At 50.2% G+C, this 24,644-nt stretch overlaps 1 protein-coding gene across 2 annotated transcripts in view; it reads left to right on the forward strand.

Annotated features, from left to right (window-relative positions):
* The first annotated feature begins 9,601 nt into the window (after positions 1-9,601).
* Positions 9,602-24,644, forward strand: part of PSMB3 (proteasome 20S subunit beta 3) — a 52,246-nt gene continuing 37,203 nt past the window's right edge. For both annotated transcript variants that reach the window (XM_075350105.1, XM_075350106.1), the window contains exons 1-2: positions 9,602-9,708; positions 10,650-10,834. In XM_075350105.1, the coding sequence (XP_075206220.1) occupies positions 9,706-9,708; positions 10,650-10,834 (188 nt within the window). In that variant the 5' untranslated portion in view covers positions 9,602-9,705. The remainder of the gene's footprint in view (positions 9,709-10,649; positions 10,835-24,644) is intronic.

Consider the following 24,644-nt stretch of genomic DNA (forward strand, 5'->3'; position numbering starts at 1 on the left):
AGCCTCCTGATGAACCACACTCTCCGTGTGGGGAAACGCGTCGAGGCGGAGGAATTAAGAAGGAATATTTATATGACATCTAAGTGGACGATTCACCTATATTAAAAGGACTTCTGAAAGAGCAACAGCATATATGTGCCTGAACCTTATGGACTGATAGACTCCAAAATTTGGGTGCTGAATACTGCTATATTTTCAGCCTAAGTTAAGTCCTATGCTCTAAGTTGTTTGTGAATCTTGTCTACTTGCATATCTTTACTGTCATCTGGAACATTTTATATGTACATGATCTAGTGATCACTTGTTTACTTACACTGTGGTGTGGAATTTTTTATTAAATAAATAATTGTTTATATTGGGAATATTTGGCGATTTTTGTATAACCTGAATATTCCCGGGACGTTGTTGATCCTAAAGAAAAAATTTTTGCTAAAGTAATTCCAGAGTATGGCAGGATTTCTATCAGGGCCTGTCAACACGGCATCCTGGGTTGAGGAAGCAAATCAAGTTTTCTCCACAAGTGATTTTTCTGCAGGGAGTACAGGTTCAACCCTAAAAGATTCGTTTAAAGACCTTTTGGCGAACTATAAAATAATATACGATCGTGGTGGGAAATTAAGGGTTTGGAAAACTACATTAAACATCAGATTGTTCCCAGGGGATTAAGGATCAATATTCATCCTTCCCCTAGGACTGCGTCTGAAACATTTTTGGCCGTGTGGCGTAAAGAATCTATAGCCTCCTCCCTAAGACTTATGACCCTCCTATTAGAGGAGGAGAAGAAATTGTTTGCTGAATCCACTACGGTCCTTAATTCAGGTATTGATAATATCCTACGCCTTAAAAACGATCCTGACTTTGTCAGGAGGGAAGGACTATTACAAACCTCTGTAGAAAGGTTTCAGAATAATTTAAAGGAGAGAAAACATTCTCAATTTGTTAGGGATCTAGCAGAGTTTAGAGAGGATAAGGCTTTTCAATCTCCTCCTCCCCCTAGACAACCACTATCAGTATCTTCTTCTGATCTTGATACCTCGGATTCCGAGAGATCAAGGACGAATAAAAACCCCCCTGAGATAACCAATAGACCTCCATGGCAAGCTCCAAAAAAATAAAAAAAAAGGAGAGAGGGACAGTTTGGCTATTATGGGCCTCCTCGTGGATCCTCTGGTCCTTCTGGGTCTTTTTTGGAGCAGAGACACCTGGGAGGTTATTACCCACGAACAAGGGCGCATCAGGCCAGGGGAGGATTCTAAATCTCTCGGATTTTCCCCTTTCTAGTGATGATTATGCGGTTCTATCAAAAGGTTTGGGATTTATTCCTTCGAACCATTATGACTGCTTCAGCTGGATAAAAGACCTGGAGTTATTTGGGCGAAAGCTGAAGTGGAAATTATTTTTTGAGCAGAACACGCGGGATCAGTGTAGGGCTTTGGGCATTCAGGAAGAGGATTTTGACTGCTTTCAATCCCTCACTGATCTCCTTAAGGATAGCACTAAAGGCAGGGAGACGGTCCCTTCACTTGTTTGAAGAGGCCGAGTAAAAAATCTCCACCAGCCAGTACATGTACAAGTGTCGACATCTTTCTTAAACTTGTACAGGAGGATTTGCAAAAAATTCCAAGATCTTCTCATGGACATCTGAATCTCTTGGAGGGGGAATCCCGGGCACTTGATCAGCTATCAAAAAATGATAGTATTGTTATAAAAAAAATCCGATAAGGGTGGAAATCTTGTGGTTCTAAGCCATGTTAAATATCTTGACATGTGCTACTCCTTATTGAAGGATAGGGAGACATATGAGAGGCTATCTAATGACCCAACCAAAATTTATTTAGACGTTCTTTTTCCCATACTTGATAGAGCTAAGGGTTCTGGCCTAATTTCAGACAATGAATATGAGTTTCTATCACCTCTTAATCCAATGATTCCCGTTTTCTACGCACTTCCTAAAGTGCACAAGGGTCTAGAACCACTTAAAGGTAGGCCCATTGTGGCGGGGATTAACTCCCTTTCCCAGAACATTGGGATCTATGTTGACAAGGTTCTACGCCCTTTTGTAACCGCCCTTCCGTCCTATATCCGAGATACTCCTCATTTATTGCAGATCCTTGAGGATGTGAGTGTGAGCCCGGAGACTATCTTGGCCTCCATTGATGTGGAGGCACTTTATAGCTCGATCCCCCATGAGTTAGGTTTACAGGCGGTTAATTTTTTTCTTAGGACCAGAGCCGTCGAGTGTGCTAGGCACAGTAAATTCATTGGAGAATTGCTGTCCTTCACACTTTATCATAATTATTTTTTATTTGATACCAAGTACTTCCACCAGCTCAGGGGTACAGCTATGGGGAGCCCCTGTGCCCCCAGTTATGCTAATTTATACCTGGGCTGGTGGGAGGAAACGGTAGTTTTTGGGGGGGAGGATGGGGAATCTCATCAATGTATCGGACTTTGGGTCCGGTACATTGACGACATCCTCATCCTCTGGACAGGGTCCATTTTTGATTTTGAGCAATTTGTTGGGGGTCTCAACAATAATTCCCTAGGGCTTAGATTCACTTACACCTGTGATCACAACTCAATTACCTTTTTGGATCTGGTAATAGTAAAAGATGGAAGAGGTAGGATTCAGACACTCACGCATCGTAAGCCTACGGCAACGAATTCATTATTAAAATGGGATAGTCATCATCCTCTTGCCCTTAGAAAAGGTATTCCAAAGGGGCAATTCCTGCGTATACGCAGGAATTGTTCCAGAGAGGATGATTTCAAAAAACAGGCCGCAGATCTTTTTGATCGTTTTTTGGAGCGTGGGTACCCTAGGCGTATTTTACAGCAGTCGTATGCTTATGCCCAGAATACTAACCGACATTCGCTTATGACCCCGAGGATACGTGAAGACAACTCTAACATCACACGTATAATCGGTACCTTTGACACCCAATCAGATAGAGTGTTTTCGGTCATAAAAAAATATTGGGGGATCTTAAGGGCTGACCCTGACCTTTCCAAACATATTTCAAAATTGCCATGTATTACATATAGGCGAGGGCGTTCTTTGGGTGACATGCTGACCCACAGCATGTACCAGGCACCTAGACCAGAAGGAACTTGGCTGGACAGAAAAATTGTTGGCATGTTCCGTTGTGGTAATTGTAAATATTGTGGATCAATGGAATAATGTAAAGGAATAAAGAGTTCGGCTAATGGCAAAACGTTTTATTTGCGTGATTTCAGTAACTGTAGGACCTCCGGAGTTGTCTATAGGGCATGCTGCACGTGTCCAATGGACTACGTGGGCAAGACCCTAAGAGAACTCCGGAGGAGAGTGGGGGAGCATTTATCCGACATTCGGAATAAACGAGATACACCAATCTCCCGCCACATGAATGCGACACATAGGGGTGACTTAACCCATATTCGTTTTTCTGTGTTGGAGCTAGTAAAACCTAACCCTAGAGGTGGAGATTTTGATAGGCTCCTTTTACAGAAGGAGTCAGCATGGATTTTTAAGTTGGGCTCCCTTTCACCAGGGGGGCTTAACGAGCAGCTTATATTTAGTTGCTTCCTCCCCACATAGCTTGGACAGGGTATATACTGTTTAAGGGTCTTACTATGCTTTACTTTGGAAGTTTGCCCACTTAAGTAAGGGGTTTCTATATTATTGGTTATTATCATAATTATCTTTGTAAGTGCTTGCCTCAGGAATATATAAAATGTATCTATATACATGGTATTGGCCATATGTATATCTATGTAATCTATGCTATTATGTCTAATGTAATCAAACTTGGCCATATGTATATCTGTATATCACAATCGGCCATATGTACATTATAATTGGCCATATGTATATTTGTGTAACTTATGTTACTATGCCTAATGTAATCATACTTAGTATCTATATTGTCCTCTTTACGCCTCAGGGCCAGGGGCGGTAGCTCTGATTGATGCGGTGTCCATTAAAATAATTCAAACACCGCCTTCTGAGTGATTCTCAAGGGCGGTGGTGAAAAATATCTAAGTCTTATCTCTATGATACTGCGCATGCGTGTTGAGGATCTTCTCATTGGACCATGTGACGCGGCTCTCCTGGGACGCTCTTTCTGTATCTATGGAGGCCGCGCGCATGCGCAGAAGTCTCTGTTTCTCCCGTCCATGTAATTTGACCCGAGCAGGCATCCGTCCTGACGCGGGCACAATGAGTTCGCGATACTGGGCATGCGTGGTCGGGTCTCAGTATCGCTGGACGGCAAATGTATTGATCCCTTTGGGCCCCCGTATGGCACGTGCAATAAGCGCGCGTCATGTAGGGGGCGTACACCGGACATCCGGTAGCTTCCGCCCTGTTGTGCCCTCAGGTGTTTTGAATAATGTTTGGTATATATATACCTATATGGTGGTTCAGCTCCATGGCGATCACTTGGACAGTGGTGGTCATCTACACAGCATCGTCTGTACCATTGCTGATCCTGTCTATCTGATGCCATGGACCTGTACACCTAACCTTCATTTTGGGCAAGTACTAAATACATTGTTGGTTCTCTATTTGTTTGATGCTACTGTGATAATGTTTTTAAAACTGTGTATCCCTGTATATCTTGATGCTGATTAAATGTATTTAAACTCATAGCCTCCTGATGAACCACACTCTCCGTGTGGGGAAACGCGTCGAGGCGGAGGAATTAAGAAGGAATATTTATATGACATCTAAGTGGACGATTCACCTATATTAAAAGGACTTCTGAAAGAGCAACAGCATATATGTGCCTGGACCTTATGGACTGATAGACTCCAAAATTTGGGTGCTGAATACTGCTATATTTTCAGCCTAAGTTAAGTCCTATGCTCTAAGTTGTTTGTGAATCTTGTCTACTTGCATATCTTTACTGTCATCTGGAACATTTTATATGTACATGATCTAGTGATCACTTGTTTACTTACACTGTGGTGTGGAATTTTTTATTAAATAAATAATTGTTTATATTGGGAATATTTGGCGATTTTTGTATAACTTGAATATTCCCGGGACGTTGTTGATCCTAAAGAAAAATTTGGTGTCTACAATCACCACAACCCGTGGGTGGCGTAATGAACTGTCATTCCAAATCAAACACCCAAATCCCCGTGTGTAGCGCCAACTCCCTTGCAGAGCGACGTGACCCCCGGGTCCGTGAGAAGCTCGAGCCACCACCCGCAATATGAGCACGGATGCGAGCGGCTCGGCGGTCGCAGTCGAGCCCACGGGGTGGTACACATCGACTCTTCTGGCATCTGCGAACAGGATAGAACCGTCCACTTACCTGTGGAAGTGCGCCTTCAGATCATCGCCAGCAGCGTCCCGCTGAAAAATCGGAGAATCCGCCATGTTGGGCGCGAAAGTTCCCGCCCGAGCCGTCTTCCCTGACCAGAAAGGGCGCGAAGATGAAGCCCACGCCCCCCGAGAGCGGAGTGGAGCAAAAAGAAAAGAGAGTGCTCGGAAAATACCAAGGGGGGGGGGCTGGTGAAGATCCAGCCTCATGTGACTGAGGAGATAAAAGGCAGGGACGCCAGGACTCTGCTACCCGTCTGGTTCCTGGACATCCACCGAGCAGCATGTCCATCCCGTCCGGCAAACCTGAAATCCCGGAGCCCACGCCAGGAACAGTGGCGTGGGTGGAAACCCGGATGGCACAGATGTGTTGCCGTCTACAGGCCCAAGTCCGGTTCCTCATGGAAAGGTGGGTGGCCGAAATGGAGGAAGTAGCTGCGGCCGTGCGGAAACGCGAGGTGGAGGCAGTGTTGGAGGAGCGGGTAGGCGACCCACGTCCCTGAGTCGCCGAGGGAACGGCCGCTGCGACTGAGGGGCCCGGTCTGCTCCCGCTCACCCTGCTGCTTACCCCACCGCCCGTATCGGTTGCCACTGCCCCGCCAATCGGTCTGCTGCCCCCGACACCGGCCGCGGAGTCCACCCCATCCGCCCATGAGGACAAGCCTGTAGACGCCGCCCGTGGACATCCCTTCGTACAACCTGCACCGATCCCGTTGCCGTGAAGGTTCCCCGCGAGGTGCCCGTCCGCGAGGTGAAGCCGCCGGTTCCGGTAGTGACCGCGCCTATAGAGATCCCAGCCCCGGCAGTCCAACCGGCCACGGAGAAGGTGGAAGCTGTCCGGAAGAAGGCCCGGCAGGTGAGGCCCGTCGCTCCCGAACCCCAGGCTTCGGCTGAGGCAGCGCAGGGTTGCCGCTGCAGAGCAGCAACACAGGCCAGGTCACTGCAGGGCTCCCTAACCTCAAAGATATCAGTCGTAGCTGGTGCGGGGGAGCTCCGGCAGGGCCCGACCCTCGCGCAGCGGGAGCATGCGGATGCCCCGTACTGGGAGCGGCAGCCGAGCCAGCTTGGCCGGGAAATTGCAGCCCGGGAACGGCAGAGAGCAGAGGTGCTGGCCCACACCATCCGCGAGGAGGAGAACTTGCGAAGTGCCACCTTCAGGGTGCGGGGCTAGACCTATGAAGGCCAAGTCCACCGGTTTGACCCCCAGCGTGGATGGGGGTTTGTCTTTGAACCCCGGGCCTGGAGGCCGAAATCTTTTGTATCCCGTCGGGATGTTAACTCCCTCCTCCTGATGGGTCACCCGGATCGTGACCTGTTACCCGGTGATCTGGTGTCATACACACGTCACTGCGGGGAGAGGGGCTGGTTTGCCCTCAACGTAAAGAGGAAGGAGAGCCGTGATGTTCGAAGGCGGCCCAAGTCCCATCCCCCACCGTACAGCTCTTAGGTCCTGGTCGAGGAGGAGTACGAGGAAGAAAATTAAAGTGCGGTAGCGGTTCCTGGCTACCATGTTAAAGTCCCCGTTGGGACCCTGACTGCCCGTCCCTGTTGGGACTTTTGTTGCCCCCGTTTCAAAAAGACAAGGCCCAGAACTTGCAGGCCACCCCAAAAACTTTTGGGTTTGTAAATAATCCCCTCCCTTAACCGACCGTCCGGTTTCACCGCCTCCGGAGAGGCAGACTGGAGGATGGGCCTGCGGGAAGCTGATGGCCGAGGCCCGCCACCACTACAACCGGTGGCCATCCTCCGAGTCAGGGGTCACCTGAACGTGGGGCCTCTGAAGAGACTGTGAAACCCGCACCCGTCCCGTTAAAACGCCTCGGCCCGTTCTTGGACTAGGGAAAAGGGGTGCTGCCCACTTCTTAGGGCAGCATCAAGGTCTAGGTTGTTTGGGTGGGTGACTGAGGATCCGGTTCCTGTGTTATTAAAATGTTACCATAACGTTCAAGCATGTGCCTCCCGTACGGGAAGATCCAAAAATATAAAAATGTTGAAAATGTTATACTTGTATTGTTTGTCCAGTTTTCTATTTTTCAGAAAAACAAAAATAAACCGGTGATGGACGGGCAGCCCGCGGACGGTCTGCGTTAAGCCAAGGGGGAAAGTGATGCCCTGGACTATCCAGGTCGCCCCAGGTAGTCACACACACAACACCACACCCCCTTCCCGGTTAGGTAACACCAGCCAAACCAAAACCCTTGTCACCACCCTCCAGGTTTGATGTCCACACCAGGGGGGGCAGAGCCAGGCGGTTGGCTTCGCCCACCGAGGAGTTCACAGGCCTGGAGGCGGAAACCTAAGTAGTCAAGTTCAAGTTGAAGCAGAGTAGTTTTGACAGTGAAGGAGGGAGGTTGAGTACATAGGACGACCTGCACTCAGGCCTGACAAAGACTACCGGTGGCTGGGTCGGAGCCCAGTCACCATTAGCAAGGAGGCAGACGGTGATGGCCGCCTGCAGGAGACTGGGAATACGACCGGTGGAACCGTAAGGGACCGGGACAGGGTAGTGGCCCGCCGGAACCAAACCGGGGAGCTAACTGGATACCGGAGCACCAGGCAGGGCACTCAGAGCCAGCACAAAGCCCTGAACCGACAGGGCTGAGTCGAATCAACTGATTGTGGGCTGGACTTAAGGACCTACCCCACACAAGTGCCTTTAGAAGACAACAGCCCAACCATACCGGGTAACGCCACCGCCAAGGGATAGAGACCCAAAGGGCCAGCGTCTGCGGGCAAACGGGCTCCTCCGGCATATACTAGTCGGGGAGCGGACTACTGGTGTCTAGCCACAGGAGTGAAAACATTTACACAGACGTGCAGGAGAAAAGTGGAGATCACCAACCTAGTCTGGAAGAAGCTGCAGCCGGCTGCGGGCCCCGTTCATCACTCCGTTTGGTTTACCAGAGACTCCAGTGTCTTGTGTCAGAGTGAGTACACCAGTGCCATCAGGCACCGCACCGCACTGCACCGCAACACTTCACCCTGCAGCCCGGCCCTCGACTACCGGGCCCCGGGACCAACACCCCCTACCCACAGAGGGGCCAACACCTAGCTGCGCCATTACACCGCTCCCGGGATCCCCGCACCTTCACCGCAGCGGTGGTGTCCACAATCACCACAACCCGTGGGTGGCGTCACGAACTGTCATTCCAAATCAAACACCCAAATCCCCGCGTGTAGCGCCAACTCCCTTGCAGAGCGACGTGACCACCGGGTCCGTGAGAAGCTCGAGCCACCACCCGCAATACGAGCACGGATCCGAGCGGCTCGGCGGTCGCAGCCGAGCCCGCGGGGCGGTACACTGCTCTCATATTAGGTGTCAAAACTTGGTTACAGCATCCCGTAAAGAAGAAATAGAGCAACAGTGCACACGATTGACCACCGTTCACATCACAGGAGTCTCTTCAGTGCCCCCGCTTTTCGGGTTTGTAGTGGTCCCAGCTCTGAAGGTCCCTCTTTGAATGGAGCGATGGGCACACAGGAAATTGTTAAAGGGATATTCTATAATATGGACTTTATCCCCTATATTCCCTATATATGGAATATCTTTCCTATCGCTGGTGTCCGACCACTGGGACCCTCAATGATTCCAAGAATCAGGACTCTGAAGATTGAATGGCAGTGTACATGATGGACCTCTGCTCTTTCCAGGACCTCTGCTCTGGTTCTTGGTATCGGTGGGCTCCCAGTGATCGGGAAGTTACCCCATGGATAAGGGAGACTTCCAAACTTGAGAATATCCCTTTAAATTGGGACAGTGCCTTTAAGACCTACTCCATAAACATAGTTGCCAACTTTTGTGCTGGTTATTGTCTGCGGCACTTTCCTCACAGCCGTGGGACACCTGCTACCGTAGTATATACACATTATTTATGGGGGTAGAAGGCTCAGGACTGCAGATAACGCAGTGATCACAGGGAGGGGGGTCATATTTTTTTTTCTGGACTTGGAATGGCTGATAGCAGAGAGTAATTGATTGCATTAAACAGCACATCATATACATGGAAGGATCTTATATCTGATCCTTTTTTCATGGAATGTAAATGTGTTTAATTGCTATAGCAACCAGTCCTCCAGCATCCCATCATGCTACTACTTCCGCCGCTCTATAGCTTCTGAGACCCACAATGCACCACTGCTTCTACGCGATCCCTCATGTACCCATCACGCATTGCGGCGCTCTATGACTTCGCTTATTTTATTTATCCCCTCCCCTTTCAGGCAACTCTACCAATCATTGGTGACTGACGGGACTGTAATCGAATCAGCGCACGGACTAACTGTTGAAGCCGCCTATCAGCATTAAGTGGGCGTATCTCTTCGTGCAGCAGTGCAGGAACCGGGTTGCTGCTTTCGGTTTTGAATAGACGAGACGAACACAAACCGGAGTCAAGATGGTGAGAGAACCGGGCCCGAGAACGTGTGGTATAGAGAAAACAAATGGGGAGTATGGGAAGCAATGGAGCCGGCGCTGTACAAGGACTGTTAAAAGGAGAATAGCGCTTATAGCATTGATGGGGTTTTCATTGCTCTCTGTTATCAGCCAATTCAATGTGTCAATAAGTGGTGAGGTAGAGTGAGAGTGCCGGCCTTTCTGAGGGCTGTCTTCCCTTTTATCACCAGTTCTTGCACTGCCATATTTCTCCCCTACACTCATGTCACGTGACTGTTTCATTGAGCCGCTTAGAGGGGTTCTCCACTACCTGGACATCTCCTTTTTAGATGAAGCAGTCCCAAATAACAGACCCTCCCCTCCCACACCTGGGGTCACATGACATTGTTATGCCTCTCCAGCCCTGCAGCCAATCAGTGATGATTGCCATTAGGTTGCTTGCGCTGTCACCTTGGACAAATGACGGAAGAAGTGAGAGCGCGGTGGCGTGATAGCGCCTGCTTATTGGCTGCAGTGCTCACATGGCAGAACAATCGCCTGAGACCCGGCGCCAACATCGCTGGCATTGCACTGGTGTGTTACTCATGTTTTATGATGGGGATTACGTCATTTAAAAAGGTTGGATAAACCCCTTTTAAAAAGACTCGTAAAAGCCCTTTAAGACTTTTAATTTGAGTCTTAAAAGGATCAGAAAAACGTAAACGATAAAGAGCGGACTATGTGACGTACCGGACATCAGCGCTTGACAGTCCTGTGACTTATCGGAGCCTGCGGCTCTGGCTGCCCTCCCCCCATAGAATCTGATGACACCTGTGACGCTTGATCCTGATGAATCGTTATGCAGATGTGAACTGGGCTTTACACGGAAGGGTTACGCAGGAGTGTTGTGATCCGACATCTGCTTGACTTGTCGTGTTTCTTGTTGTGTGTTTCTCTCTTCTGTAGTCTATTATGTCGTATAACGGTGGGGCCGTCATGGCCATGAGAGGGAAGAACTGCGTGGCCATTGCTGCTGATAGACGCTACGGAGTGCAAGCCCAGATGGTAACAACTGACTTCCAGAAAATCTTCCCCATGGGAGAGCGCCTGTATATAGGATTGGCCGGACTAGCCACCGACGTGCAGACAGTGTACGGTTTGTCTTCTGTTTCTGTGATATTAGAGGCTGTGCTTTTCTAAGCTCTTCTCAAGAATCAGCAGCATTGTATCATATTACAGCAGGAACAGCGCCACCCTTGTCCATAGCCTGTGTCAGATATTGCAGCTTAACCCCTTTCTTTTTACGTCTGCAGTGTCACACATAGATGGGAGTGGTTAACGGTGGTGAAACAGCTGACCCTTTTTTTTATATTTTTTTTTATTTATTTATTTAGATGATAGGGGCAATAGAATATTGATAGGGGTCCAGCTCTTGGGTAATTACGGTTATGGTCAAGTGCTCAGAACCACTATATTGCACATCTTCAAAAGTAGTAAATTACACCCTTAAGGGGTTCTTTAAGGTGTAGAGAAGAAAAAGAAAGTGAATGTCCTTCTTAATAAATTCCTAAATACCTTTAATCACACTCTCATGGTCTTAGGAGGTAATCACTCTAGCACCTCCTAATGACCTCGTCCTGTTACACTGACAGAAGACTGCCCTACAATGTTAATAGGGCAGGAGCCAGTGAGCATGTGCAGTAGGACGTTCTGTCCCCTCCCATATTGTGTAGGAAGATGCACAGCAGTGACGTCATACTGACAGAGCTGCACCAGTCGCTCAGCTAAAATAACTCCCTGATCTGTATTATTTTTTTTTGTTATTTAAAGGGGTAGTACAGGCTTAGGGTTAAAGGGAACCTGTCACTTGGAAAAATGATATTAATCTGCAGGTTATTAGCATTCTGATCCTGCCCGGCACCTGCACATTAAATCCCGTTGGTGGGAGGAAAATAACTTTAATCTTCCCAGCAGCATTTTGGCTTGTCACAGGAGCGGCGCTGGTGTGGGTTCAGTCACTGCTCTGTGTATGGAGAGCAGTTGCCGTAACCAGCCTCCGCACTGACTGACAGCCACTCAGCATTAGGCCCTCTTCAAACACACGTGTCTCCGGTACGTGCTAGGTCCGTACCCGCATGTACCAGAGACACGGGCACACGTAAACCCATTAAAATCAATGGGTGTATGTGCACGCACGTGTTTAGCCATTGGCCCGTGCCTCCGTTTGGAGCACACGTGAGCCCGTGTTTCTCCGGCAGCACGGGTGTCACGTGGCCCGCACACGTACCACATGGAAGTAGTGTGGATGCGGGCCCACGTGACACGCGCCGGAGAAACACGTGTCATTTTAAAATAAAAAAAAAAACCACAAACTCACCTCCACGAGTCCTGCAGTCTCTGTCGCTGCTGTCACCTGCATCCGTTCCCCAGTGAATTTGAACGACGCATCTTCTTCACTGGGGCCCGGAAGCAGCGTCAGTGGGGCGTGGCCTGTGCCGGACACTGTCATTCAGCACCACAGAGAGCTCCGGAAGAAAAAGATAAGGCGGGGCTTTCCGTTCTCCGTGTATTATTACGTATAACACACGGAGAACACACGTAGTGCCATAAAGGCCCTGTGCGCACTTAATGGATTTTGCCGCGGATTTGCTGCATGTTTCGCTGCAGAAAATGTTCATGACATCTCTGCAGTGATTCACCAGCAAAACCTATGGGGAAAAAAAAATCCTGTGCGCACTAGGCGGATTTTGACAGCTGCATGTTTTGCTGCGGGATTCCCGCAGCAAAAACAATTGCATGTCAATTCTTTTCCGCACATTGCTGCGGGATTTCACTCCATTGACTCCAATGTAATTGTGAAATCCCGCAGGCAGCAAATTCTGTGCGGTTCACTGCGTTTTCCTGCGTTATTCCCTGCGGTATTTCGCGGTTTACCTCCGGTAATGTACATCGCTGCCTGCGGTTTTGCAGGGAAGTGATGTCATTCAGGAAAAGGAAGCGGAGCAGAGAGTAAACACACACACATCACACACACACATCACAGACACACATCACAGACACACATCACAGACACACATCACAGACACACATCACAGACACACATCACAGACACACATCACAGACACACATCACAGACACACATCACAGACACACATCACAGACACACATCACAGACACACATCACAGACACACATCACAGACACACATCACAGACACACATCACAGACACACATCACAGACACACATCACAGACACACATCACAGACACACATCACAGACACACATCACAGACACACATCACAGACACACATCACAGACACACATCACAGACACACATCACAGACACACATCACAGACACACATCACAGACACACATCACAGACACACATCACAGACACACATCACAGACACACATCACAGACACACATCACAGACACACATCACAGACACACATCACAGACACACATCACAGACACACATCACAGACACACATCACAGACACACATCACAGACACACATCACAGACACACATCACAGACACACATCACAGACACACATCGAAATCAAACGGAAATATAGAAAACAAAACACGTGGGCTCTGCTGTATTTTTACCGTCCAGCCGAGGTAAGCACACAGCGGCGGCCCGGTATTCTCAGGCTGGGGAGGGCGAGGGGCAGGGTTATTGTCCCCCGCCTCTCCCCTCCCTCCCGCAGCCGAGAATATCAGCCGCAGCTGCCCCGGGACTGTCGCATGCATTATGCGGCAGTACTGGAGTGTCCCCGGCTCTTCCTGCCGCCGTGTAGCAGTGGCAGTCAGGGTAATACAAGGCGTTAATGGTGGCGGATCACCGCCATTAACTCCAGCCTTGATCATGGCAGCGTCTATGTGACAGCTGACATGATCAACCCGTAAGTAAAGTGAAAAAACACACAGAAAAATCCTTTATTTTAAATAAAACACAAACAAGCCTTGTTCACCCTTTTATTAACCCCCCCCCCCGAAACAAAGCTCCGGCGTCCTGTGATGCTTGCATCCAGCCGCAACTGGCGCAACTGACACAGACACTGCTGAATGCAGCCTCGCAGTGAGACAGCAGAGGTAACCACAGGGCATTTCCCACGGCCGGTAATGTGAACTCACTGCCGACCGTGAGAAATGCAGAGTGTCCAGGGACTATATCTATCCATCTATCTATCTATCCCTCTATCTATCCATCTATCTATCTATCCATCTATCTATCTATCATCCTTCTATCTATCCCTCTGTCTGTCTATCTATTCTATCTATTCTTCTGTCTATTTCTCTATCTCAGAATGAAATGACTTTTTTTTTTCTTTTTTTCAATGTGCTTTATTGCATTGAATGCAATAAAGCACATACCAACCCGCACGCGGCAATACCGCAAACAATACCGCGGTAAAACCGAGGCAAACCGCATGCGGTTTTCAGGTGCAGTGTGCCGCTTTTTTTTACCGCGGGTGTGGTAATCTTTGAATACCTGCGGAATTTTATTGAGAAAATTCCATTTTCCAGTGCGCACAGGGCCAAACACTGCACACGGAGGGGAACACTCACCCTTGACACGTCCGTGAAACATGTGCGTGATTTTCACGGACGTGTGAAGGGGGCCTTAGAGGAAGCTGTCAGTCAGCGCGGGGGGCGGTTACTCTCCAGACACAGAGTGGTGACTGAACCGCGGCAGCATGACTGTAAGCAGAACACTGCCGAGAGGATTAAAGTTAATTTCCTCCTAGCAGCGGTGTTTAATCTGCTGGCACCAGGCTGGATCAGAATGCTATTAACCTGCAGATGAACCCCTCCATGACCGGCTGATTTGAGCTTTCTGTTTTGTTTTTTTCTTTGTCGCTCCTAATTGGGAGACCCAGACAATTGGGTGTATAGCTACTGCCTCCGGAGGCCACACAAAGTATTACACTTAAAAGTGAAAGGCCCCTCCCCTTCTGGCTATACACCCTCCCGTGGGATCACGGGCTCCTCAGTTTTCATGCTTTGTGCGAAGGAGGCACACATACACGCATAGCTCCACTGTTTAGTCAGCAGCAGCTGCTGACTATGTCGGATGGAAGAAAAGAGGGCCCATACTAGGGCCCCCAGCATGCTCCCTTCTCACCCCACTTTTTGTCGGCGGTGTTTGTTAAGGTTGAGGTACCCATTGCGGGTGCGGAGGCTGGAGCCCACATGCTGCATCCTTCCCCATCCCCCTTAGGGCTCTGGGTGAAGTGGGATTTACCGGTCTCCAGGCACTGAGACCGGGCTCCATCCACAGCCCCTGAGAACCTGCTGGAATGGAGCTGAGTATCGTCAGGGACAGGCCCTGCTACGTCAAGGTACTCTGTGTCCCCGTACATATCGCGCGCACACCGCAGCGTTGCTGGGTGTGTTAGTGCGCCGGGGACAACAGCGCTGCGCGCTGGTGCCATTCCTATCTGCAGCTTTGCTGAGAGGGGACACATATCTGAAACTGCCGCGCGGCCGCTGCTGTCAGTTTTTTCGCTGCGGCGCGGCTGGGACTTGTGGTGCGCCGGGGACTTCCGCGCTGGCCGTGCATATATCACGGCCGCGCTTATTACTCGAGTCCCCGGCTTCTGCGGCCTAGTTTCGTTTCGTTCCCGCCCCCAGGCCTGCCAGTCAGGGGAAGGGCGGGACGCTGTACAGAACGTCAGCGCAGAGGGCTGGAGTCTGCTTTGCATACTCCAGCCCTCACACTGGGCACAGTGGGACGCCAGTTTCCCGCACTTTGTTTGTGGCACGCCCACGGTCCGCCCCTCTTCACAGGACGCCGGCAGCCATTCCTGATGTGCAAAAGTCTGTGCTGGAGAGAGGAGACTGGGAGACCCAGACACGGGATTCTGGTGCCCACACACCCGCTTTTCAGCGGGCGGTAAGCTGCCCTCAAGGGCTGACCCCCACTGGTGCCGAAGTGTATATTGTATTTTATGCTTGCAGCTTTACATTGCACTGTACGGTCGCTGGGGATTCTCTGCTATATACCCTCCTAGATTTCTTAGAGGACACAACAGCATGTCGACCGCAAAAAGCAAAGGTGCCAAGGCACAGGCTTTCTATGCTGCTTGTACCGCATGTGGGGCTGTTCTACCGGCAGGTTCCACTGACCCCCACTGTGTGCAGTGCTCGGCCCCTGTGGCACTTGCTCGGCCGGGGCCTCTGCTGGAGGTGACCCAGGCAGAACCTCCTGTGAATACTGTCCAGGTGACAGGGACGGAGTTTGCAGTCTTTGCTGACAGATTGTCTGTGACTATGACTAAAATTCTTGAAACATTGCAGTCTAGACCAGTAACTCAGGCCATGGACACTGTTAACTCATTGCTCCCTGGTCCCCCTCAGTTGGAACAGTTCCGGGATCCGGGGGTGTCTCTTGCATCCCAGGGTGATGGCTCTGACACGGACGACAGTCCCAGACAGCCTAAACGAGCTCGCTATGAGCGGCCCTCGACTTCATCACACTGGTCAGGGTCCCAGCAGGACTCTCTGTATGATGAGGCGGAGATAGCTGATCAGGATTCTGATCCTGGGACCGCTCTCAATTTGGATACTCCTGATGGTGACGCCATAGTGAATGATCTTATAGCGTCCATCAATAAAATGCTGGACATTTCTCCACCTGCTCTTCCTGTGGAGGAGACAGCTTCACAGCAGGAGAAATTCCATTTCAGGTATCCCAAGCGTAAATTAAGTGTATTTCTGGACCACTCTGACTTTAGAGAGGCAATCCAGAAACACCACGCTTATCCGGATAAGCGTTTTTCCAAACGGCTTAAGGATACACGTTATCCTTTTCCCCCGGACGTGGTCAAGGGCTGGACCCAGTGTCCCAAGGTGGATCCTCCAATCTCCAGGCTTGCAGCTAGATCCTTAGTTGCAGTGGAAGATGGGGCGGCACTTAAAGATGCCACTGACAGGCAGATGGAGCTCTGGTTGAAATCCATCTATGAAGCTATCGGCGCGTCGTTTGCTCCAGCATTCGCAGCCGTATGGGCACTCCAAGCTATTTTCAGCTGGTCTTACACAGATTGACACGGTCACACGTACATCTGCTCCGCAGGTGGCACCCTTAACCTCTCAAATGTCTGCATTTGCGTCTTACGCGATTAATGCTGTCCTAGACTCTACGAGCCGTACGGCAGTGGCGTCCGCCAACTCCGTAGTTTTACGCAGAGCCTTGTGGTTAAGAGAATGGAAGGCAGATTCTGCTTCCAAAAAGTGTTTAACCAGTTTGCCATTTTCTCGTGACCGACTGTTTGGGGAGCGCTTAGATGAAATCATTAAACACTCCAAGGGTAAAGATTCATCTTTACCTCAGCCCAGACAAAATAAACCCCAACAGAGGAGAGGACAGTCGGGGTTTCGGTCCTTTCGAGGCTCAGGCAGGTCCCATTTCTCCTCGTCCAAAAGGACTCAAAAGGATCAGAGAGGCTCAGATTCTTGGCGGACTCAGTCACGCCCAAAAAAGACAGCCGGAAGACCCGCTACCAAGGCGGCTTCCTCATGACTTTCGGCCTCCTCTCTCCGCATCCTCGGTCGGTGGCAGGCTCTCCCGCTTTGGCGACATTTGGCTGCCACAGGTCACAGACCGTTGGGTGAGAGACATTCTGTCTCACGGGTACAGGATAGAGTTCAGCTCTCGTCCTCCAACTCGCTTCTTCAGAACTTCTCCATCTCCCGACCGAGCCGATGCTCTGCGGCTAGCGGTGTCCACTCTAAAAGCGGAAGGAGTGGTGACCCCCGTTCCTCTTCAGGAACAAGGTCACGGTTTTTACTCCAACTTGTTTGTGGTGCCAAAAAAGGACGGGTCATTCCGTCCCGTTCTGGATCTAAAACTGCTCAACAAGCACGTAAAAACCAGGCGGTTCCGAATGGAATCCCTTCGCTCCGTCATCGCCTCAATGTCTCAAGGAGATTTTCTAGCATCTATAGACATCAAGGATGCTTATCTCCACGTGCCGATTGCTCCAGAGCACCAGCGTTTTCTACGCTTTGTTATAGGAGACGAACACCTTCAGTTCGTAGCTCTGCCTTTCGGGCTGGCAACAGCCGCACGTGTCTTCACCAAGGTCATGGCAGCAGTAGTAGCAGTCCTGCACTCTCAAGGTCACTCTGTGATCCCGTATTTGGACGATCTACTTGTCAAGGCACCCTCTCAAGAGGCATGCCAACACAGCCTGAACGTTGCGCTGGAGACTCTCCAGAGTTTCGGGTGGATCATCAACTTTTCAAAGTCAAGTCTGACTCCGACCCAATCGCTAACATACCTTGGCATGGAGTTTCATACTCTCTCAGCGATAGTGAAGCTTCCGCTGGACAAACAGCGTTCACTACAGACAGGGGTGCAATCTCTCCTTCAAGGCCAGTCTCACCCCTTGAGACGCCTCATGCACTTCCTAGGGAAGATGGTAGCAGCAATGGAAGCAGTCCCTTTCGCGCAGTTTCATCTCCGTCCACTACAATGGGACATTCTCCGCCAATGGGACGGGAAGTCGACGTCCCTCGACAGAGACGTCTCCCTTTCTCAGGCGGCCAAGGAATCTCTTCGGTGGTGGCTTCTTCCCACCGTTTTGTCGAAAGGAAAGTCCTTTCTACCCCCATCCTGGGAGGTAGTCACGACAGACGCGAGTCTATCAGGGTGGGGAGCAGTGTTTCTCCACCACAGGGCTCAAGGGACGTGGACTCAGGAAGAGTCCACCCTTCAGATCAATGTTCTAGAAATCAGAGCAGTGTATCTTGCCCTACAAGCCTTCCAGCAGTGGCTGGAAGGCAAGCAGATCCGAATTCAGTCGGACAACTCCACAGCGGTAGCGTACATCAACCACCAAGGTGGAACACGCAGTCGGCAAGCCTTCCAGGAAGTCCGACGGATTCTGACGTGGGTGGAAGACACGGCTTCCACCATATCCGCAGTTCACATCCCAGGCGTGGAAAACTGGGAAGCAGACTTCCTCAGTCGCCAGGGTATGGACGCAGGGGAATGGTCCCTTCACCCGGACGTGTTTCAGGAGATCTGTCGCCGCTGGGGGACGCCGGACGTCGACCTGATGGCGTCACGGCACAACAACAAGGTCCCGGTTTTCATGGCACGGTCTCACGATCACCGAGCTCTGGCGGCAGACGCCTTAGTTCAAGATTGGTCGCAATTCCGGCTACCTTATGTGTTCCCGCCTCTGGCATTGTTACCCAGAGTGCTGCGCAAGATCAGGGCCGACTGCCGTCGCGCCATCCTCGTCGCTCCAGACTGGCCGAGGAGATCGTGGTACCCAGATCTGTGGCACCTCACGGTAGGCCAACCATGGGCACTACCAGAACGACCAGACTTGCTGTCTCAAGGGCCGTTTTTCCATCGGAATTCTGCGGCCCTGAACCTGACTGTGTGGCCATTGAGTCCTGGATCCTAGCGTCTTCAGGATTATCTCGAGAGGTTATTTCCACCATGAGACAGGCTAGAAAACCATCCTCCGCCAAGATCTACCACAGGACGTGGAAGATATTCTTATCTTGGTGCGCTGCTCAGGGAGTTTCTCCCTGGCCTTTTGCATTGCCTACTTTTCTTTCCTTCCTGCAATCCGGGTTGGAAAAAGGTTTGTCGCTCAGTTCCCTTAAAGGACAAGTCTCAGCGCTATCTGTATTTTTTCAGAAACGCCTAGCACGACCTACTCAGGTACGCACGTTCCTGCAAGGAGTTTGTCATATCATCCCTCCTTACAAGCGGCCGTTAGAGCCCTGGGATCTGAACAAGGTTCTAATTGCCCTCCAGAAGCCGCCTTTCGAGCCTATGAAGGATGTTTCCCTTTCTCGTCTTTCACAGAAAGTGGCCTTTCTAGTAACGGTCACGTCTCTTCGGAGAGTGTCCGAGCTAGCGGCGCTCTCATGCAAATCTCCCTTCCTGGTGTTTCACCAGGACAAGGTGGTTCTACGTCCGATTCCTGAGTTTCTCCCTAAGGTGGTATCCCCCTTTCATCTCAATCAGGATGTCACATTACCTTCCTTGTGTCCTCATCCAGTTCATCAATTTGAGAAAGGTTTGCATTTGTTGGATCTGGTCAGAGCACTCAGGATCTACATTTCCCGCACGGCGCCCTTACGCCGCTCGGATGCACTCTTTGTCCTTGTCGCTGGTCAGCCTAAAGGGTCGCAAGCTTCCAAATCCACCCTGGCTCGGTGGATCAAGGAACCAATTCTTGAAGCCTACCGTTCTGCGGGGCTTCCGGTTCCTTCAGGGCTGAAGGCCCATTCTACCAGAGCCGTGGGTGCGTCCTGGGCATTACGGCACCAGGCTACGGCTCAGCAGGTGTGCCAGGCGGCTACCTGGTCGAGTCTGCACACCTTTACCAAGCATTATCAGGTGCATACCTACGCTTCGGCGGACGCCAGCCTAGGTAGACAAGTCCTTCAGGCGGCGGTTGCCCACCTGTAGGACAGGGCTGTTTGACGGCCCTATCACGAGGTATTCTTTTACCCACCCAGGGACTGCTTTTGGACGTCCCAATTGTCTGGGTCTCCCAATTAGGAGCGACAAAGAAGAAGGGAATTTTGTTTACTTACCGTAAATTCCTTTTCTTCTAGCTCCAATTGGGAGACCCAGCACCCGCCCTGTTTTCTTAGGGATTTTTGTTTTTTTCGGGTACACATGTTGTTCATGATGAATGGTTTCAGTTCTCCGATGTTTCTTCGGGTTGAATTTGTCTTTAAACCTGTTATTGGCTTTCCTCCTTCTTGCTTTTGCACTAAAACTGAGGAGCCCGTGATCCCACGGGAGGGTGTATAGCCAGAAGGGGAGGGGCCTTACACTTTTAAGTGTAATACTTTGTGTGGCCTCCGGAGGCAGTAGCTATACACCCAATTGTCTGGGTCTCCCAATTGGAGCTAGAAGAAAAGGAATTTACGGTAAGTAAACAAAATTCCCTTCTTTGCCACTCTTCTTCCAAAAGCCGTAACTTTTTTATTTTTCAGTCAGTATAGCCATGTGAGGGCTTTTTTTTTTGCGGAACAAGTTGTACTTTTAAATGAAACCATTAGTTTTACAATATAGTGTACTGGAAAATGGGGGAAAAAAAATCCAAATGTGGAAAAATTGCAAAAAAAAGTTCAATTGCACGATTGTTTTTGACATATTTTATTCACTGTCTTCACTATATGGTAAAACTGTTGTGTCAGTGTGATGCCTCAGGTCAGTGCGAGTTCGTAGACCCCAAACATGAATAGGTTTACTTTTATCTAAGAGGTTAAAAAAGATCAGAAGTTTGTCCAAAAAAAGTGGCGCACATTTTGCGCCATTTCCGTGACCCATAGCTTTCTCATTTTTTGAGATTTCGGGCTCAGTGATGGCTTATTTTTTGCGTCTTGAGCTGACTCTTTAAAGGTTTGCACCCAGAACCACGAGCAGTTTTGGGTACATAATGCTAATCCCTGCCCAACCGTCCCTGTATACACTAGCATAAATAAAGGGATCTTTAGAAAAACTACTTCTAAAGATCTTTTTATCGTATGCTAATGAGCGCGGGGACTAAAGGTCCAGTCACATATAACGAGATCGTTACTACGTCAGTTTCCGGATCGTTGTTAAATCGTTGGTGAGGTGTCACAGTCCTTTTCCCAACGACTTTAGTAACGGTGCAGCGACCTGTATAAAGATCTCGTTGGTCGTTCGGACCCTGTCACATGGCAGCTATGTAACGATTCCGACCTCGAATAGGGGCGTAGTGTTTGACACTGTAAGCCACGTAGGTGTGCATATGCGTTGCCTTTTCCACACCCCTCCGCTCCGATTGGTGGCCAATACTGCGTTCTGATTAGGCGGCCGGCCTTGAAGGCAACTTTGTATCGCTTCATCCTTTGTCCCTTTTTGAGCCTTGCTTTGAGGATAGAACCTGCGACTCCACCTGGGTTCATTCGTACTTTGTTGCCAATTGCTTGCTTGCTTTTCGGATCGAAGCTGCATCTGCACCCGGAGTCATCCCTCCTTCGTTCCCGAGTGTTTGCTTAATGTTCTCAGCGCCAACCAATCGGTGCAGAGGGGGCGCGGAAAAGGTGACGCAACTACATGCCTGTGTGTCACACTTCAAGTTCTCATCTAGGTCGTTAACGAGATCGTTGGTAGGTGTCAAACATACAGATCCATCCTGCCCAGCAGGACTCCAACGAGCCAAAAATGGCCCAGGACCTTCAGCAACGACCAAGGATCTCACAGCAGGGGGCGGATCGTTTGTACGTGTCAAACATGACGAGATCGCTGGTGAAGTCGTTGTTTCTTCACAGAAACTGTGACGTAGCATTGATGTCGTTAGCGATCACGTTATGTGTGAAGTGGCCTTAATACCTTGGGCATTAGTTCCCCTGGCTACTCTGCCCTCATTAGCATGTTAGTACACCCCTGTAGGCGTGCCAATATGCTAATGAATACGCAGAGTCACAGGATGATCTCACTCACCTCTCCGCCGATGCTGGATTTCGGCTCAGTGTGCATGACCCCGGAGTTTCAGTCATGCGCAATACTTCAGTTAGAAGCGAGGATGCGTACACCCGGCTTCATAGTGCTTGGGCGGCGATAGCAGCCGGAGAGGTGAGTGAGATCATCTTCTGACGCTGCATATTCATTAGTACACCCTTAGGGGCATACTATCATTCTATTGGAGCCGACTAGCCAGGGGAACTAATGCCCTTGGGACTAGTCCCCGCGCTCAATAGCATATGATAAAAGATCTTTAGAAATACTTTTTCTAAAGATCTCTTTCTCTATGCTAGTGTATACAGGGACGGTTAGGCAGGGATTAGCAATATGCAACCAGAACTGCTGTGTGCATATTGGACCTGACAGTTTCCCTTTAGCGGTACCATTTTTGCGCAGATGCGTTTTGATCGCCTGTTATTGCATTTTGCGCAAAATTTGTAGCGACCAAAAAAAGTAATTTTTAATTTTAGCGTTTCGGTTTTGTTTTTGTTTTTTTTTTTTTTTTTGCCGCTACTCCATTTACCAATCAGATTAATTGATTTTATATTTTGATTGGCATTTCTGAATGCGGCGATACCAAATGTGTTTTATTTTTTTTAACCCTTTAATTTTCAATGGGGCGAAAGGGGGTGATTTGAACTTTTTAGGTTTTGGTTTTTTTTATACATATTTCTTTTTCGCTCCTAATTGGGAGACCCAGACAGTGGGTGTATAGCTACTGCCTCTGGAGGCCGCACAAAGAACTACACTTAAAAGTGTAAGGCCCCTCCCCTTCTGGCTATACACCCTCCCGTAGGAGTACGGATTCCTCAGTTTTAGCTTTGTGCGCAGGAGGTCAGACACGCACGCATAGCTCCATTGTTTTTAGTCAGCAGCAGCTGCTGACTATGTCGGATGGAAGAAAAGAGGGCCCATACAGGGCTCCCAGCATGCTCCCTTCTCACCCCACTGTATGTCGGAGGTGTTTGTAAGGTTGAGGTACCCATTGCGGGTACGGCGGCAGGAGCCCACATGCTGATTCCTTCCCCATCCCTTTTTACAGGGCTCTGGGTGAAGTGGGATTTACTGGTCTCCAGGCACTGAGACCGTGCTCCATCTACAGCCCCTGGAGAAGATGCTGGATGGAGCGGAGTACATCAGGGACATGGCCCTGCTTCCTCAAGGTACTCTGTGTCCCCGTGCATTTGGCGCTCACACCGCAGCATGCTGGGTGTTGTAGTGCGCCGGGGACATCAGCGCTGCGGCGCTTGTGCCATGGCCTCATTCAGCTTCGCTGAAGCAGGCACACTTCTGGGAATCGGTCGCGCCGGCCGCTGGGACTGCGGCGCGGCTGGCACTTGTGGTGCGCCGGGGACTTCAGCGCGGGCCGCGCTTTTACGGCGGCCGCGCTGATAACTCGAGTTCCCGGCTTTTGCGGCCTGCTTCCGTTCGTTCCCGCCCCCAGACCTGCCAGTCAGGAGAGGGGCGGGACGCTGGTCAGTGCATCAGCGCCGAGGGCTGGAGTCGTTTTTACATACTCCAGCCCTCACAATCGGCACAGAGGGGACACTGTTTCCCGCACTTTTGTTTAGGAACTCCCACGGACCGCCCCTCTCCACAGACGCCGGCAGCCATTCCTGCTGACACGCTGAGCTGCAGAGGGGAGCCGGGGAGACCCAGACAAGGAATTCTGCGCCTCTTACCCGCTATTCAGCGGGCGGTAAGCAGCCCTCAGGGCTCACCCCCTCTTGTGCCAGTAGTATTCTTAGTATTTTGTTTCTACAAATACTTTGTATTGCATAGCGCTGGTCGCCCTTTGGCTATAGACTCTCTCACATTGCAGAGAGCCAGCAGCATGTCGTCCGTAAAACGCAAGGGTGCCAAGGCACAGACATTATATGCTTCCTGCACCGCATGTGGGACTTTTCTACCGGCAGGCTCCACGGACCCCCATTGTGTGCAGTGCTCGGCCCCTGCGGCGCTTGCACAGTCGGGACCTCTGCTGGACGTGACCCAGGGTGTACCACCTGTGAATGCTGTCCAGGTGACAGGAACTGAGTTTGCAGCTTTTGCTGACAGAATGTCTCTCACTATGTCACAAATTCTTGACACATTGCGAGCTAGGCCTGTACTTCAGGCCACGGACACTGTGCAATCATTGCCCCCTGGTCCCCCTCAGCTGAATTACCTCCAAGCTCCGGGACGGGCACATACACCTCAGGGTGAAGACTCTGACTCGGACGATGGCCCCGGGCAGCCTAAGCGGGCTCGCTATGACGGGCCTTCACATTCATCTCAATGGTCAGGATCCCAGCGAGATGAATCTATGGGTGATGAGGCGGACGTAACTGATCAGGATTCTGATCCTGGGACCGCTCTCAATCTAGATACACCAGATGGCGACGCCATAGTTAATGATCTTATATTTAACATCAATAAGATGTTAAATATTTCCCCACCAGCTCCTCTTGTAGAGGAGTCAGCTTCGCAGCACGAGAGA

This window comes from Anomaloglossus baeobatrachus, chromosome 5 (assembly GCF_048569485.1).
Source record: "Anomaloglossus baeobatrachus isolate aAnoBae1 chromosome 5, aAnoBae1.hap1, whole genome shotgun sequence".
Taxonomy (NCBI): domain Eukaryota; kingdom Metazoa; phylum Chordata; class Amphibia; order Anura; family Aromobatidae; genus Anomaloglossus; species Anomaloglossus baeobatrachus.